Genomic DNA, 17,500 nt, shown 5'->3' on the forward strand with positions numbered 1-17,500 from the left:
TTCTTTATATAAAGAATACTAATAAGGCATAGCTTGTTTTCCTTGTATGCTAATATTCACCGCTCACAATTTGAACCATTGTTTTGAGTCAAGAGGAACATGCTCTTTGTGAAATAAGCCGTTCAAAAAAACTCGCAGCACACATTTTATCGGGTCTAAAAACACTCTCTATGCCTCGTGTTTTTAAACCCCAATAAAACACTGCAGCTCGTTTTTTAAACATTAATTTACAAATTGATGTGATGGAATATCTTGCACATTTGGCCATTGCTTTGACTATAAAAGGTGTCTTTGCTCAATACCTGTTTGCAACATACAGATCTTGCCTGACTTTAAAAAGCAGTGTCTGAAACTTCCAGAGTCCAGACTAACCCTAAATCACAGTTATTGAAAGGTAACTGTTTTAAAATGGGTGCTTGGACCTAAATACTGTTTATCAGTGCTATTTTTAGGCAGTCTGTGGTCTGCAGTTGCCATACACCTTTAAAGAGAGACATGGTGAGTATTTACCAAGCGTCAGTTGTCGGGATATTTGCAGAGAACCTGTTACCAAGGTGATCCCTGAAGTTTCTTACAGAAACCATAGGCCATCATCGGTAAGAGTGTACACTATTTATGAGTCAATGAGTCAATGAGTTAGTGCAGTTACCAAACCATAAAATGAAAGCTAAAATTCCAGAAAGTGCTTGGGCCTAATCACTGAAACGAGGGCTTAGGCTTAATCAATAAATTATTGCTATATTGACTGTGAGTCTCATTGACTCGTGACTTGTTGATTTATTGACTCATAAAACATGGGATTTCCATCGGTATTCTGGAATAACTGGCCTATACCAGCTAGGTCAGGGTTACGTTGCAGTGTTACCAGTGTTTATGAAGTCTCCTTGGGGTAAGACTTTCATAGATTTCACTCTAATACCAGATGAATTTACTCGTCAATGGTGGACAGTTCAGGAGATAATGGGTTAAACAATACTTCTCTTTAGCTCTACTTGCCTATTCTTATTATTGCTCCCTGTTAAGAATTCTTCACAGGGTAGACAGAGCCTAGTGAGAGCGTGCATCCTGACTCAGCATCACAAGCATTTCTAATAACAAAATCTTTTTATCTATTTTACAATTTAGCAAGCACTATAACATACATTTCGAACAATAACATTATTATTACTTGTAACTGCACCTTGAGAACAGCACACGCACAGAAACATGCCCGTGCAAATTCAAAGAAAAAAATTAATATACATTTCTATTGGTATCAGATTTCCTTTGGCTTTTGCACATATTTATAATTATATAATATATAGATATATTTATATGATATTTGGTTTAACATATTCCCTGGTGAGTAACTCAAAAGACCTGACCCGTGTAATTTAATCTGTGTTATGCATGCTTTTATTTCAGTACAGAAGTGAAAATCTTTTTGTGTACAAATGCTTCGGTGCTTCCCTTGAGCTATTGTCTTGGTATATCAATGCGCGCAATCAATGAAAAAAGACTTTCATGATCAGCTAACTGGACACTTCCCAAATGCTTATTACAAACTGCAAATATTTCTTTCAATGAAACATTTGGACCAAATTGCTTTTGTTCTTCAACAAAAAGCCTCTTTAGACAAGACATCACAAAATTGTGCAAATTAAACATGAAAAATAAGGAGGAGCAATTTTGCTCACTGTTTCTTGTAATGTTTATGTTTATCCAATTAACAATGATATCTTTATAAAATAACCGTGTGATACAGAATAAAAAAAACAGTGAATTAATGTTTTGGGTTGTTGGTGATCTTTTCAGGGGTTATGTCGACAGACATAAGCAGGATTCAAAGAAACTGATACCAACAGGTCGAGATCTTTATTACAGTATTTAAATATTGATGGGATTCCCAAAAAAAGAATATGCCTTATCTAGCTGTTGACTGTATCACACATTTTTATTGAACAGAAAATGACAGTTTAAATTTTTCTCCTTTTAATTTCCACCAGGGCACATTTTTATATAACTTTTTTCTTGTTCAAGCATGAACACAGTGAATATACACCTTTTCAGAGGTAATTCTTAAAAAATTAAATAAAGATGAATATTATATTACTTTTTGGACTAACCTGTTGTTATCTTTAAACTGAATGTCATAAGAATATAAAAAAATACAAATTTAATTTCAATCATTTTTGAATCATCTCCACTCCATGGTTTCGCCATTCAAAGACACTTCATTAAAATTACAACAGTCTGATTTCTATAATTCGTCAATTCTAACATCTGCTTTAGACAAGAAATTTAGTCGCAGCCGAAATTACAAGCATAACGAGAGAAAATGGGTTCTTAGTTTATTTTTCCATCGCCTTCCCTATATTGTAGAATGTAGGGACGGAACCTTTAAGTAGAAACGAGCGCCAAAAAGAATTATCCGAAAGCTATTAAGAGTTCCAGAATTCAAATATATCGTCTAGATCTTCCTAGGTTTAAAATACTCCGGATCTTGGACTCGTGGGGCCCATACATAACACGAAATGGTCTCAAAAATAATATTTGGAGGTTAACAGGAAAAAAGAAATGAGTGTACTTTGGCAATTTACATCTTTCTCTAAAATCTATGCCAACAATTAGTCAAAATTTGAAAGACGTGGCTTTCATTTACTGGATTCAGGAAGTAACTTCCTCTTTTATTTACAGTAAATGACAAAATTAATCCACTGCTTAGGGTAAAAAGATCAAACACCGACAAAGGCAAAACGTTCTCAATATTAAAAAAAAACGCATATCTTTTTTCTAAATCATTGCGTCGAGATTGCACGTACCAGGACGAGAAAACCCATAATCTGCAGTTATCTTTCTTAATTGCAACAATTGCTGATATGCACAAAGCATGACATGAAAATGAAAGGAGATCACAAACCCACTAAAGTTGACGGTAAACGCCGTAGCAATTTTAATACAACAAACAGGATCAATATTTTATCCACAAAAAGCGCTCGTTTCATTGATCAACCTCTTAAAGGTCTCAGAATTAATTTAGAAAATGTACGCGCCCCATTTTATTCACGCGACTACCGACTCTCCGCCCGCATCAGCTGGCGAAGTAAACACAAGATGTCCAAGAGACAACATTTCTACGTGTGTCTAAGCGTGAACGGTGCCTTCTGTTCTTTCGTTTCCTCTGATTATGATTAAAAGAGGCCACGCTTTCGCCGAAGTAAAAGATTATAACAACAAGCCTAGCCTGAGTGTGTTTCCAGCACGCCTCGAACATTTGAAATTAGGATAAAAGCTTGACTGTATTTGCAAAAGAAGGACACGAGCAATTTACCAGATTGAGATAAGCGCAAAAGTTCACATCCAGTAGAATGCAAAGTCAGATAAGAGAGCCTTCCCGTTATAGCCTGCATACCTATAATTTGCCTTCCTCCATTAGTTTGTTCAAGTTATCAACGATGTTTTTCAGAATAATACCAAACGGTCCATCGCGATTGGCTTGAAATACCTTCTCTAGCATCTCGCCGTTGGCATAGTAGTTAAAAACATGATCCACTCGACCATGCGATTTCGCAGTGAGATGGCGTTCGATAATTTGATGAAGCAGGCTTCGACAGTCCTCCAAGTTCTTAGTTAAAAATTTCTTATCGAATGAGAAATCCACCTCGTAAAAGCTTATAAAAGTCATCGCTGCAGAACGGAAGTTTCTCCTGAATTTTTCGGCGAGCTGAATTTCCTCAAGGCTCAGCTGGTCGTTTCGGAACAAAATGCTGATTTTAACCACTATTTTCACCAGATTTTTAACTAGTTTCTCGGCCTCCTTTTTGTTCCCGGTTTCAATCTTGGCAAGCCTGTATAGCTGATCGAGAAGATCGCCAGTTGTGTCATCCACAAATGCTTTCGCCATGTTCTTGGTGGCCATCTTGCCCAATACTTTCTTTTGAGCTCGAAGAGCGACACTCTTTGAATTGAATCCACTTCCTGGCTCTGCAGCTTCGGCCATTTTCGTCCCTAAATATAGAGGCGTAAAAATAAAGGAATGATCTCTCATTTTTCACACAGTGGAGCTTGCAGAAATTTACACCAACAACAAACACTAAAAGCCCTTTGAACCTGTGCGTTAAAGCTCGCTGATTTTCTTGTAGGATAGTAACTAGCCACCGAAGCCAAAAAAATAGGTTAAGTAATCTGTTAGACTGCCATATGGCAGATAATTTTTGGGAAACCACTACGCTGTTACAGTACAAAGCGTATAACTGCTCCACGGAAAAGAATAAAAACTATGTGAAATTTACCAAAGCTTCGATTGATTGACATGTTTAAGGGCACGTGATGTACACTACTAACAAAATCACTGAAAAGGATTTCGTCTCCCAAGGGATTTATCGTCCGCATATCTGAAGAGACAGTCGCACAGCCGGTGAAATACCCTGGGTGAAGAAATTCTTGTCACCACCATTACATACAATATTCAAAGATAAGTCGAAATCGCATTTTCAAAAAAAAATGGTCATGGTGTTTGATTTCATTCATTTGTTTACACGGTTTTGCACACATTTCCCTCGCCTGTCAGTCGCTGTTTCTCGTAAGTGAAGAAAAAGAAATGAACCATTGTTTACATAAATTAACGATGCGAAAGCTTTGTTATCATGACCCTTTATTATAACATATAGGGACTTACTGCAAATTTCTTGAGCAAACAAGAAAAATAATAAAACGGCAAAGATTTCCATCATTTCGGTACACTAAAAAAGCTAATGAAATATCACCTTCCGGCTTCGATGTTTAAAAGTCCATTTGCACTCGCAAAAAACAAGACGAGTAATTCTTGCAATTGAATAGTACTTCGAGCTCGACTAATCGAAGGAATAAGAAAGAAGAATTCTCCAATTTCACATCACGCCCCGTATATAATGTGCTAAAACGTTCGCATTTTCGAACATTTTATCAATACCACGTTGAAACTTTACCAATTTCCGGATTTATGAGGGCTACCTATCTGTAACAAGTTTTACGTTTGTAAACACTGGCAAACACGGCAACAGTAAGAAGGCTTTGCATTCCACTGATGTTTAGAAGCCTGGCTGGTGTGGGGGGAGGTGGGCGGGCTGGGTGGGATGGTGCTACTGAAGCACTTATATATCGACAACTTCTTCGATTTAAAACTGCATTTTGAGGAATACAGTGCAAGCGTATTGAAGTAGTTGACATGAATGGTAGATTTTAAACGGAGAGAATTTCCGGAAACGCAAAATCAAGAATGGTCAAGTAACGCAACTCCCGTCACTCTTGAAAACAAGTACGCGACGACTGGAACCGAACAAAAGGAAAAATCGAGACAAAAATGTCTGTTTTTACGCTAGAGACATTTAAGTCGTCTGAGACGTTTAAGTAAATATGAAAACGATGAACTGGGCGGACGCATTCTTAAACGTCTCTTTTGTTCGTCAATAAAGGAACCATCAATGGACTATTGAGCATAGGATTTGTTACTATGGCAATGGCGTATTCGGTTCAAACAAAAGTCTCCAAGAAAAGCTTATGTTTTTGTTGTATTGGTAACTCGTGTTTATTTATATTAATTAATAAGTCTGTGAGTTTTATGTATTATGGTGAATTGAAAATAAAAGCCAAAACAATTCTCACTCAAAAGAAAGCATTGCCTAAGAAGCTGCATTTTAGGAAAGGACAGCTTTCTGGTATTTGAAAGATTGTGAGTAGCCACCTTACTAATCCAGTTTACATTCCTTGCCTTAAAGTTTTTGTGGCTGCAAGTTTATTTTTGATTTGACTTTGGGGACATTAATTGTTAAGAGAGCACGCATTTTTTCAGAAATAATTCCTAGGGATAAACCCTTTTACGGACAGATAAAAGAATAAGTAGATAATTATCTCATCTAATAATACCAGTTACTCTATATCTGATGAAAGAAATCTAGCTGCTTTTGGAACAGGCTTGATGTGAGAATACTTCATTTGATACTATTTTTAAAAGTTTGTAATAAAAAAATTGGACCATGAAACTGTCTTATACCTTAATCAATTAAACATTTTAAACATGTCTAAGAAAAGCTGAAGAAACGTTTGCAAAAAGCCCAGTGACATTTTTACGTTTAGTCTCAGGCGACACAAAAATCGCCACGTGTAACATGTTCTGACCAATCATTGCAACGCGGAACAACGATAAATCAAAAGACCCTATGGGTGCTTACCATTTAGCCAAATAATCCGGATGGAATTATCGTTGCATAAAGGTAAGCGGTTTTCCGAATTTAATGACCAACTGGATGAGAATGGCGTTTACCATTTTACTACTTGGCATTCCATCCCGCATATTTACTCGACCTTGTGAGAAGGGCCTGGAAGCGGAACGATTTTCGCAAATGGTAAGAGCATTTCCCGAATTCCATTCCGAACGGAAAAAGAGGACTACCTCTGGAGGTTGTCCACAATTTCCGAAATTTCCGGATTTTTTGGCTAAATGGTAAGCACCCTATGAGTCTACAGCCAAATGGAGCTGCTTCCTTGGCGTATTTTCTTTGCATGCCAATTTTTGTCTTTAAATGCAATGGAAAACTCTGACTCGTTCCCCGACAATTTTGGAAAAACTAACGCACGATGAATTCATAGAGTAACTTCGACCCATACAAACTGCAATGACTCGTTCATTGCGCTTCGCTCATTCACAAGAAAGCTTATCCCAGTGATAACAGTGATAAGTTCTCTTACGCAGGGGAAACGACTGGGAACGAATTACCCATTTCGCCACCAAAAAACCGTATTTCCACATATTAATTAGAATAACAAATGTTTTGCAGAAAGAGTCACATAAAACATGAAATGGCAAAAACCTTGCCAGTTATGACATGATGAACTGAAATAAATCGCCTTATGTATTCTTTTGTGTTGGAAAGAGGTCCCGGTTTCATTTGTTAATTCTGCCTTCATTCACTTTTGATATAAAAGAGTGAAAGAAAAAACATCCTTAATTTCATTTTGTTAAATATTAAAATTCACCTGCGCTTTCTGGAAACATATGTAGGCTTCAAGTAAGCTGGTGTATAATTTGCACTGTGAGCCTAGCTAAGATAGACTTTTACTTGAGATAATTGAGCTTGGCAATATCACCTTGAAGAATGGCTAGTTTCCCTTGCTGTTGAAGCCAGATTTATATCAATCTTCCATCCAAATTACGTAATAATTTACATAAATGGAGAAAAGATAAGAATATTCGAGTAGAATTTTTCCTAAACGTGAAATAAATCGAGTGCAAATTGTGTGGATACCGACTTATTTTAGATATCGCTTGAAGCGCGTTTAAACCGAAACATATTTAGGGGTGGTAGTTGTAGGACACGTAATAATTTCTCTTGGTGTCGTAATACTAGTTCTTGTGAGTTTTGTGCAGTAAAATTAGTAACATTGATCCTTCATAAACACACAAAACAGATATTAATTTCGCCAGTTTGACCAGACAACGGCGACCCTTTGTCGACGAATCCAATGCGCGCATTGGGCTCATATCATTCAACTGGTACACACTTACATTGATCCAGTTCCTCGTCCGTGTCTTCGTTAAGCCAGATCTCTGCCTGCATGGTTATTTTTAGTTCATCAGTGAGCGTGGTCATATCTCTTGCCGCAGTTTTCAGGCTGTAAATATGACAACAGGATTGCGATAACTACACGACTTTAATCTGATGAAATCGTAGTTAAAATGCTCTGCTCATGATAATCATTAAAATTAATATATGGTTGATATGAAATATGAGCCCAGTTACGGTCACGCATAATTTGTCACCAAAATTTAACTTCGTCCGTTTATGTTGGTATCTTCCTTAATAAAAATCTTGAGCATTTTGTAGGAGGAAGAGCGATAAAAGTAACCATAAAAGATCTTGAATTATTTTCTCGACGATGAAATTTTATGGCAAGCAGAGACAGCGCAGGACTCTCCATAAGAGTATTTATTTCACAATGCTCTCGTCGGTGCTTAAACAGTGTTTTCTCATTAGGGATGACACTCCATCTGTTAAAACACATAGATTATGTATTGGAGCTCACCACTGAAATATTTCCGATCACAAAATGCTTCAATACAACAATATAACTGCAACTGAGGCTTTATGTTGCTGGACAACCAATCAGCTGACAAACTACGTGTGCAGTGAGTGATACGATATCACATACAGTGGGCCGCGTTAACTCGAGGTACAACACGTGTTAACTAAACAGCTAGATAAATTAAGGTGATAAAACACATGCATTCAGATCGTAGCTGTGTGCAGAGTCTGTGTATTTGTCGGAACAAAAGGGTTTTGAATTCTAAAAATACTGTGGCGCTGCGCTCGACAGGTGTCAAAATATTTTGTAGACTTAGATCAGTGGACACCTAAAAATAATGATGAATTCTTTAATTGAGAGTGCTGGTGATGGCCAAAAAAATGGTTACTTTTCATAAGCCCTTCGTATATATATTTTTTTCACAAGCCCAACAAATTGTTTAGCATGCAGAAGGCAAGTTAATGGGAAATTAATTCTGTACAGTTTTGACCAGAACTGAGTGGCAAGAAATCCCGTGACGTGGTTTAAAATCAAAACGATTATTAAGGTTAATTGACTGATGCAAAATGAGTGTCGTTATGCCTCGTTGCTTTTGAATCTGTGGTCAATCCAATCCAACTTATTGCCTGAAATTGATCGCGCCAAGCTTTTCCTCGTTTATCTATATGGACACAAATACGATTACGACTGCAGTTTCCCAACAGTTGACGCCCCAGTTCAGATGAACTAACGGTAACATGCCTGAGCATGTGAGAGCTTTCGCGTGTTGAAGTTAATAGGTGCCTGTTAATATTCAAAACGCGTCCGGTAGCCGAATGAGAACGGCTTCGAAAATGATCTATCTAACGGAAGAAGTCTTTAAAGTTGTCAAATAACGCTTCGTAAGTGTCGAAAAGAGGCGGTCATATATTGATTGTTATGATGATATGCAACAGAGAAATCAATATAAGGACAAGCATTAGCGGAGCTCCTTATCTCTTTTATAGCATTACTGCTGATCTTCTTATCGTTTTGTCCCAAGCTCATTGTCTTTCTCTTTTTTGTGTTATCTTTGTCTGATATAAGTTTCAACTTTGCAATGCTGTATAAAGATATGATCATGAAAATAATGATTGATCTACGCACACTTCCAAATTAAAAAAAAACGCATTTTAATTAACTTGTGGGTGACTAGGAGCGTACGTAATACCACCACAAGTACCATCAAGGTCATTTTGAAGTCCAAAGCTGCCATCCATAAAAGCCCGTTTTGGCTTCGCTCATATGTCCTCTCAGGTTGCCTCTCGCTTTCTTTCGGCTTCATTGGTAATCCCTTTATCAGCGAGATCACTATTAATTAGACGCTCAAGAATTTGAAGAAAGGATGATTGATTCAGAATAAAATCTCTTGCTTCTTTCAAGGCACCACCTCTTCCTAGTTTGTCATTGCAGATTATTTTCTGTTCAAGCACGATGCACTTGAGAAGGAAACTGTTGACCTTCTAGTTGACATTATGATAAAGAAAAAGAGAGCTAATCCGGTCATACTTTTGACCAACAATCCGAAACATTTCCTCTCTTTTGATTCATCTATTTTGTTAGTTAAATAAATATTTGAAGTTTTTTTATTGTAATGAAAGTCAGTATTTAGCTTTGTATCGATTTTACTTCGACTCAAAATTCCCACCAATAACGAACAGACACGTGTACGACTAAGATTTTTTTCTTCCAACCCCGACGCAAATTCTCGATGGGCTTCTGAAATTGTTCAAAATTGGGTTGTCATTTGACTCGCGAAAACAACAGGAAATCACACTAACGTAGCTAAAAGACAAAAATAAAATCAACCCGGATGGTGCAACTGTGGCAAGACATGGACATGGAGCAAAACATTGAAGATTTGACCACGGTCGCGCACAGTTTCGACATAGTGGCAGGGTAGTCCGCAGTTAGTCCAAAAATTTTCCTTTTAGTCATTTGTTTGGTCATTTGTCGTCCCATTTTTTTTCAGAAAGCGAGAGAAAAAGGAACATATAATAGGAACACAGCTCATTAGTGACGTCCTGACAAAAGAGATCAGAGATCTGGGTACGAGATTAAAAATCAACCCACGTGGAGAGACATGTCTTCTGATTGAATCAGTGATACACTGAAGAGATCTCACTTTGTAGTCGAGTTCATGAGCAGATCTTCTTCACAACTGTTCCAAAAATCAGTCGTTTGGCGCGTGGTTGTTTGCGACATAAGAGTATCACGAGCTCGCGACATATGCTAACATCTTTCACACATTGCAACTAACTTGTTTCTCTCCTCGCTGCCTTACTATCAAGCTGAACATTGATATTTCGCAAATGGCCTATTGTCTATAATAGACAGCTGTCAATTCATATGGCTCCCACGGGATTCGAACCAGTGGTTGCTTGGGAGCAGGTCAATTTGTAGGGCTCATGCTACAATCATAGACAAAAGTAGTTGGGAAGGTTATGTAAATGAACCACACCAGAGCTGTATTTCAACCCGCTTCTGTTAAGGCTCAAAAGAAATAGTTTCACTTTCTCTTACATAGCCCCCCTCCCCCCTATTCAATGTTGGAAGGCAACTCAACAATTTCCCACTGAAACCATTCAGTTTTACACAACATTGAATGAGGGGGGAGGGGAGAGAAGCAATGAAGACTTCAAAAGTGCTAACCTTCCCAACGGTTTTGTCTAGGGTTGTAGCTTGCGACCAGGCTCTCTCTCCGCGGCTCTACCCCAACCCCAGTCCTTCGGAGGGCCTGCGAACAGGTTTTCGAACCCCGGTGTCCCAGGTTGTCATGTTCACATTGATTTATTGCAAATCTAACTTAAAGAACATCAGGAGAACGTTAGCAGAGATAAATGGCAAAAATTAATAATAATAATAATAATAATAATAATAACAACGACAATGACAATAACAATAACAATACTAAAGCTACCTTAATTCTTTAAATCTAGCAACGTTACCCTCGATATAACCACCAACACGAGGAACCTCGAATGGACAAGCCGATGTCTACAAATATCTAGGCGTGAATGAAGAAGATAGTATTCAGCATCCGAAAATGAAAGAAAAGGTACGAAGCAAAAAACGCTATTAATTTCCTGGTAATCCCATACATTCCTGAATGGAGCCAAGAGAAAATATCCCTCATTTTCCGTCTTGATGGAGTATAACAGATATTTCACGCATAGACATGAAAATTCGAAAATCCTTACAAAATATCGGATGCACCACCCCAAGGCTGATATCGATAGCTTGTATCTCCCTTGGAAAGACGGCGGAAGAGGGCTAACTCAACTCGAGATGTCATTTATAACGTCCATCATAGGTCTAGCTCGTTGTTTGGAAACAACTTCAGACAAGTATCTTAAGGCCGTCCTATAAACACGAAAAGACTCAAAACAAATCAAAACTTAAGCCAAGAGTTTTCCGGAGGCAACTACAGATTACGATCGACGAACATGATATTGAAATGCAAGCACCAACTGATGTTGCTAAGGAGCAGGCAATACTAGCATCAAAGAAAGGTCTTGAAAACCTATGGCAGTTGAAGGCTCTCCATGCAAAATACCAAAACAGACTCAAAGACCCGGATATCGACGCAAAAATGACCAACAAATGGTCCGGCACAATTTCAGTAATGAAGACTTTGAAACTGAGATCAAACGGATGTGGGGAGCTGATAATGCTAGTGGTGATACGACCCCTGGGACTCAAAAGGAAAGGGATGGAGTAATACATCCAAAAGACCCCGGGAAACATCCAAATCAAGGACCTACAGAAAATCACACTGCTTGGAACATCTCACATCCTAAACCTAGGCCCAACGAATGGGCCCGATTATTATGCTCTTTCATGGCGCGAGATAAAAGGCGATAAAGCGCGAATACAAGTTAACGAAGGTCGGCAATGAAGCTTTGTCAGAACACGGCTCCCTCTATAGGGGCAGTTCAACAGTTCCATGAGAGGGCGGTAGAGAAGAGACAGACGTCTCTGATGAAAGAAGCCCACAAGTTCGCGGAGGAACTGGACACGAGCCTGTCTTTGAGTACCCCGAACCATCGTGTTGGTCTGTGAGTGATCCTGAGGAGGTCATTTGGCTAAAAGTGAAAGAACATCTCAAGAAGCCAGATATGGAGAAGCTGAAATAGAAGATCAATGAGGAGAGGTGGCACGGACGGCTCCAGCGGGCTAAGGCAGAGCGAATGCCTTGCTTGGCTACGAGAATGTACATGCGCTCCTACTGATACTGAGACCGGGTAGGGATGGGGTAAAGGGGTACTGGATACGTTGGTCTTTTAACACGACAATTGAATGAGATTTTGAATGGTAGCAAACAGCTACCTGAGTGAATGACATATGGTTGGACAGTGTTGTGCCAAAAAGACTAGGCAAAGGAGAACGACTTAGACAACTTCCGCCTAATAACGTGTTTACCACTGTTGTGAAAACTACTCACAGGGATTATTGCTGAAAATGTGTACGAGTTCCTGAATGTGAGAGCTTACTTCCTAATGAGCAGAAGGAGATGTTATAGGGGGAGCAGAGGGACAAAAGACTAATTGATTATAGATATGGCAGTCCTACGAAACTGCAAGAGACGGAAAACGAACCTTGCAAGTGCGAGATTAGAAGAATGTGGAGTGTAAAAAACATGGGATGTGGTACTGGTTGTTGTAGGGGCTCTTGGAAGTGTTACTAAGAAACTTGGACAATGGATTGAAAAATTGGGGATTATGGTAAGAATAATTATTGGACTGTTGCAGAAACCTATGCTATTGGGAACGGCCAAAATTTTAAGGTCCTTGACTTTTAAGTTCCAGGAGAGTGTCCCCAGGGAACCCTTGGTTATTTGTTGTGACTCGCTCCTTTGGGACGACTGAAAGCTAAATGGAGAATAATAATAATAATAATAATAATAACATTACTGTATTCTCTCATCGCTTTGACGAAGGAATGTCCAGGAAGTCAGTACTACACATTGTTTTCAGATCAATGTTTTGTTGTATCGTCTCATATGGGAATGCATGCCTATCTTGGCCTAATCTGGCCGCAGGTACGTGATGCATATGTGGTCTTCATCATTAGAGAGTAGGTTGCACCTGGCTTTGTGCTGGGCTCTTTAGATCTTCAGGGTGTCGATCCTCGCTGTTTCAAAGTCAGAGATGGCTTGGTAGCATGGTATGTACATAATAATAATGATGATGATGATTATAACAACAACAACAAAAACAATAATGGCAGTAGTAAGTGATGGAGAAGGTGATAGGTTTCAGGATATAACAATAAGAAAAGTACTGAAGTGTGTGTCTTCTGATGTTAATATTGAACTGGGTTGTATCCTTATGAAAACAAAGCCCTTTTAAATAACTAAAAGGCTAGCACTTATTTAGATGGATGAGTTTTCTCCTGGGTATAACTTGCTTTTGAGTATGGTCTACCAAATAAACAAACTGTCATAAACTTCATTGTAAAGGAAATGGTAGCCGTCACAGATTCCCAACAGCTTGGGATTGCAGCAGACATGTTTGGTTGAACTCTCATCTAGGTTCCAAGTCTGTGCCAAAGGTTTGACGTTATTGAGCATTATGACATCTACACATAGTTATCAATATGTAGGGATCCCTTGATAACTAGTAAAAACCTTTGTACTTAGAGTGGTGAAGGGTAAAAAATACCTGAATTTATTCCAGACATGGTAGGCTCAGTTTACACTGAGATAAAGTTCAAATTGAAAAAAAGATGAAATGTCATTACCTTTATTTTCTTTAATTTTTTAAACTTTAAAATCAGTTGAAACATCGATGTAAAAGATGGTTTTCATTGGCGACCCAAGCAAGAGCAAACAACATATTCCAGTTCAGTAGTGTTTCAATCACTAACCGCTTTTGTTAGCCCTAAAGACACTTACATGTACTAACAACCCATTGACATGTAAATGTCACTTGTGCTTTTGCTCACATGCCTTGGAAAATCCAACCTTAAATACAAAAACCGAAGGAACATAAGCTTATCTGCTGCTTATCTGTACATAACTAAAAATAAAACGATAATAGAGATATTTGCCATTACGTTTACCGCAAAGATCACACTAAAATCTACATTAAACCTAAAATATAAACCTAAAAATCCATACAATAAACGCCAAGAAGAATTATGTAAGATCAATAGATGGATGAGCATCAGGTATGCCGACAATCACAAAATAACATATTAATATCTATCTAAACTGAGGACAAAGGTCCTTGGATTTTCTTCATCTTTGAAATGATATGAGAAAATGGAATTATGATTAATGACAATTTAACTGGCTATTGCTAATTTTTTTTGTGTGTGGAAAGTATACATACATGCCTGCCTAAAAGACAGAATACTTAAACAGCTGTTGCTGAATAGGCCATCACATAGAAGATTTTACGGTGACTTTTTTCTTGATACAAATTTCTTTACTTTCATTGACTAGTGAATATTGCAATACTGCAAAGTTCATTTAAGGTTAAAATCATCCCTTAATTTCACTTTTCCCTCCTTGGTATCAATGGAGAGATTATGCACCATGTTTGCTGCAACCTTTAGGCAAAAATTTGCCCTTTGCCAGAAATCAAATAAACGTGTTGGTTTCTGCTCATTTCTTGCCCAGTAGTGACAGATATTGAGCAACTTCCCAAGACCCAGAGATCAGTCAAAACAAGAGAATTCTCGTATCAGCAGCAGTCGGTCGACTCCTTTGCCACATCACACAAGTAAGATGCAAATTCTCTCTAAATCCAAAAGTCCTTAATCCTAATAATACCAATTATAGTATGAGTATATGCAATATGCATCATAAAGCAAAATGATGTTGATGTACAATGAAGGTTAAAATTCTTGGGACATTTTGCGCCATGCACATAAATCTACGTCACTCCCCAAAACAATATTAAGTGAATATTAAATTTTTTATCCCTGCACATCCCAAACTCTCTGTAGAACTGTTTGCTTTTAGGAACACTGTAGGAGGGGGAAGGGGAAAAGGGTCAAAAAAGTGAGCACCCCCTCATTATAGCAAAGTAGCTTCTTCTCGCTCAATTGAGATAAACAATTTTTGATTTCCCTGTTTTTTTTTTTGTGACTTTTTGTTGACTTTCCCAAGTAATTTTGTCCCCCAATGTACATGTAGGTCTTACTTACGGCAGAGCTTAGTCTCTGTAATCTACCATAAGATGATCAAGCACATGCAGAAATAACATGAATGTGTAATTCATGTACCATTGTTATTGCCTCCTTCAGATTAAAACCAATCAATTCTTTTTGGTGGCAAAATGTTGATATCTTCCCTTCGGGTTGTCTGAAATGCTTTCTGTGTTAGCTACAGCAAGTAAGGACCCAGTTTCACTGAAAAAAAAAAAAAAAACACCAAAACTGCTACCATAGGATAAAGTCAGTCATTTGAGCTGCTTTTGCTCACAGGGAGAGAGAGCTTATCCCAGTCTCAAGTTGCATGAAGTGGACGGACTTCTTAAGTTAAATACACTACGGTTAATGAACAAAACATACTTTGTTATGTTGGCCTGCCACTCTGCTGCATAGTTCACTAAAGAAATCCTCAGCAATGCAGCCCTCTCTTCAAAGACAGCACTTCCTTAAAAAGTTTTACGAATACAACATCAATATCATTATTAATAACTACAATCTACAATTAAGGACACAATACACCATTCTTGGCTAGGTAAACACCAAACGCTCAGTGAACCTGTTTTTTTAAGACCAACTCTATTTTTGCAGTGACAGTAACAACCAATTTTTTTCTGCTTTTGATGGTACAATGGGAGTAATGTTTCATATTTATTGGAATAAAAAAAAAAAACAAGACTTTTCTTTTCGAATTTGCTCTCCTGGAAAAAAGCTCATGGCCCAGCAGCTACAAAGTTACATCTTCACAGTTCTGGGTGTTTCCTCTCAGTTTGGGAAAAGTTTCTTGTCTTTAGTTTTATTCCACTACTGCATCTTGGCTGTAAATGTAAGCAAAAACAAAATAGTCTTAAATGAGCCTTCAAATGTTAACTCAATGTGTAAGTGACCATCTGAATTTTGTTTCTACCATCTCCCGTGTCACTGCATATAAGAAGATTCTTGCAGTTGTTAGCCAGTGCAATCTGCTTTGGAGGGAACTCCGAATGAAAAGAATCCAGCAGATCTCCATCTTGGCTGTAAGTGTATATCATTGAATTCCTGCTATCACTAACTGCCACGTTGCCATGAATATGATCAGCTGCAATACTGGATGGAGATTCAAGATCATAATATCCAATTTCAGCAACATGATCACCACTTTTGTTAAACACCAACACATGACCACGCTCCCTGTCTGGAACAAAAAATTTACCATTTAAAAAAACAGCTTTCTCGGGGGATTGCAGTACATCTTCACCAAATGACAAAAGGAGTCTTCCACAGGAGCTGTAGACAAGAATGCATGGCTTGACGTCTTCACCATAGTGTGGGTTAGATGTTGTGATCAAACGCCCATGAATGTCAACAGACAAGGATGTGAACTTGACATTATCATTTGGGGCAGCCACAAACTTCTTTTTAAAATTACCACTCACATCGTAGTGTAAAAGACGGTTGCTTTCACGATTCACGACTACAACCTCATTGTCATTCGAAACTGCAATGTCCCAGAGATCACCATACATGATACGAAATGTGTAAGTGATCTCTCCTCTCTCATCAAAGATGTGCACACGCTTCTTCTCTTCATCCAGTGCAGCAAAATGAGCAGACCTTCTCCAAGCGGCAACTGAAAAGGGATTGAAATTTCGTATCCTGGTTGAGGAACTATCCACTGTCAGAAGCACAGATCCACTGCTGAAAAAATTAGCTAGTAGTTGAGTATCAGGTTCAAAACCCCAAGCTGACTGAGCTGAAGGCCATTGTTCAAAACCTGACTGAGAAGTATCAGATTCAGTGTTGATAACAAGCTTACCAAGTGAACACTCGTCTTCAATAAACTTCTTAACTGAATCAGTGCTCGTAAATGACACATCAAAGGGATCTTTAAACTCAAAGTTTGCCCAGAATGTCCTTGTTTCTAAAGTCTTGGTAAAATCATCCAGTTCCTCGACTACTGCTTCCTTCAGGTCTTTGAGATCGGCCAATTCGGTATTTTGCAAGATGTCTTCAACAGTTTGAATGCATCCAGAAGCATTCTCACACAGCTCAAAAGCAGTGGATTTGTGTTCTTCGAAAGTTCCTTCGTTTCTGTTTTCTCTAAACTTTCTTTCAATTTCATCCATCATCTTTTGTTCTTGTAAGCGAACCATCGATATAATCCTCTCAGCTGAGGATGCTATCTTCTTACGTGTTTCGTCGACTTCACTTCTGGCCTTTTCAAAGCGATCTTCCATTTCTTTAAAAGCAGCTTTTGCGCTTTCTAGCTTCGTGCTGCAGCTTTTTAGAGCTTCTTTGATAGATT

General features: G+C 38.2%; 3 protein-coding genes across 6 annotated transcripts in view; all 3 read right to left on the minus strand.

Moving 5' to 3' along the window:
• The window catches only part of LOC137992953 (uncharacterized protein KIAA0825-like), a 45,814-nt gene extending 44,019 nt beyond the window's left edge, over positions 1-1,795 (minus strand). The window contains exon 1 of the mRNA XM_068838553.1: positions 1-1,795. This exon is cut by the window's left edge and continues 1,523 nt beyond it. The gene's annotated coding sequence lies outside the window, so the exon portion shown is untranslated.
• A 1,113-nt stretch (positions 1,796-2,908) lies between these two features.
• On the minus strand, positions 2,909-13,972 carry LOC137992955 (tumor necrosis factor alpha-induced protein 8-like). Of its 4 annotated transcripts, none has more exons than XM_068838555.1 (3): positions 13,955-13,972; positions 7,523-7,629; positions 2,909-3,987 (listed from the first exon to the last, which is right to left on the minus strand). In XM_068838555.1, the coding sequence occupies exons 2-3, from the start codon at positions 7,605-7,607 to the stop codon at positions 3,392-3,394; spliced, it is 681 nt and encodes a 226-aa protein (XP_068694656.1). In that variant the 5' UTR covers positions 7,608-7,629; positions 13,955-13,972; the 3' UTR covers positions 2,909-3,391. The 4 variants fall into 4 exon arrangements, with proteins under 4 accessions (XP_068694656.1, XP_068694657.1, XP_068694658.1 ...); XM_068838556.1 differs by lacking the exon at positions 13,955-13,972 and adding an exon at positions 7,778-7,796; XM_068838557.1 differs by lacking the exons at positions 7,523-7,629; positions 13,955-13,972 and adding an exon at positions 6,994-7,127.
• Positions 13,973-15,856: 1,884 nt separating this feature from the next.
• Positions 15,857-17,500, minus strand: part of LOC137992954 (tripartite motif-containing protein 2-like) — a 1,946-nt gene continuing 302 nt past the window's right edge. Inside the window, exon 1 of the mRNA XM_068838554.1 lies at positions 15,857-17,500. This exon is cut by the window's right edge and continues 302 nt beyond it. Within this exon, the coding sequence (XP_068694655.1) occupies positions 16,083-17,500 (1,418 nt within the window). The 3' untranslated portion in view covers positions 15,857-16,082.

Source organism: Montipora foliosa, chromosome 2 (genome assembly GCF_036669935.1).
Source record: "Montipora foliosa isolate CH-2021 chromosome 2, ASM3666993v2, whole genome shotgun sequence".
In the NCBI taxonomy this organism is placed as follows: Eukaryota; Metazoa; Cnidaria; class Anthozoa; order Scleractinia; family Acroporidae; genus Montipora; species Montipora foliosa.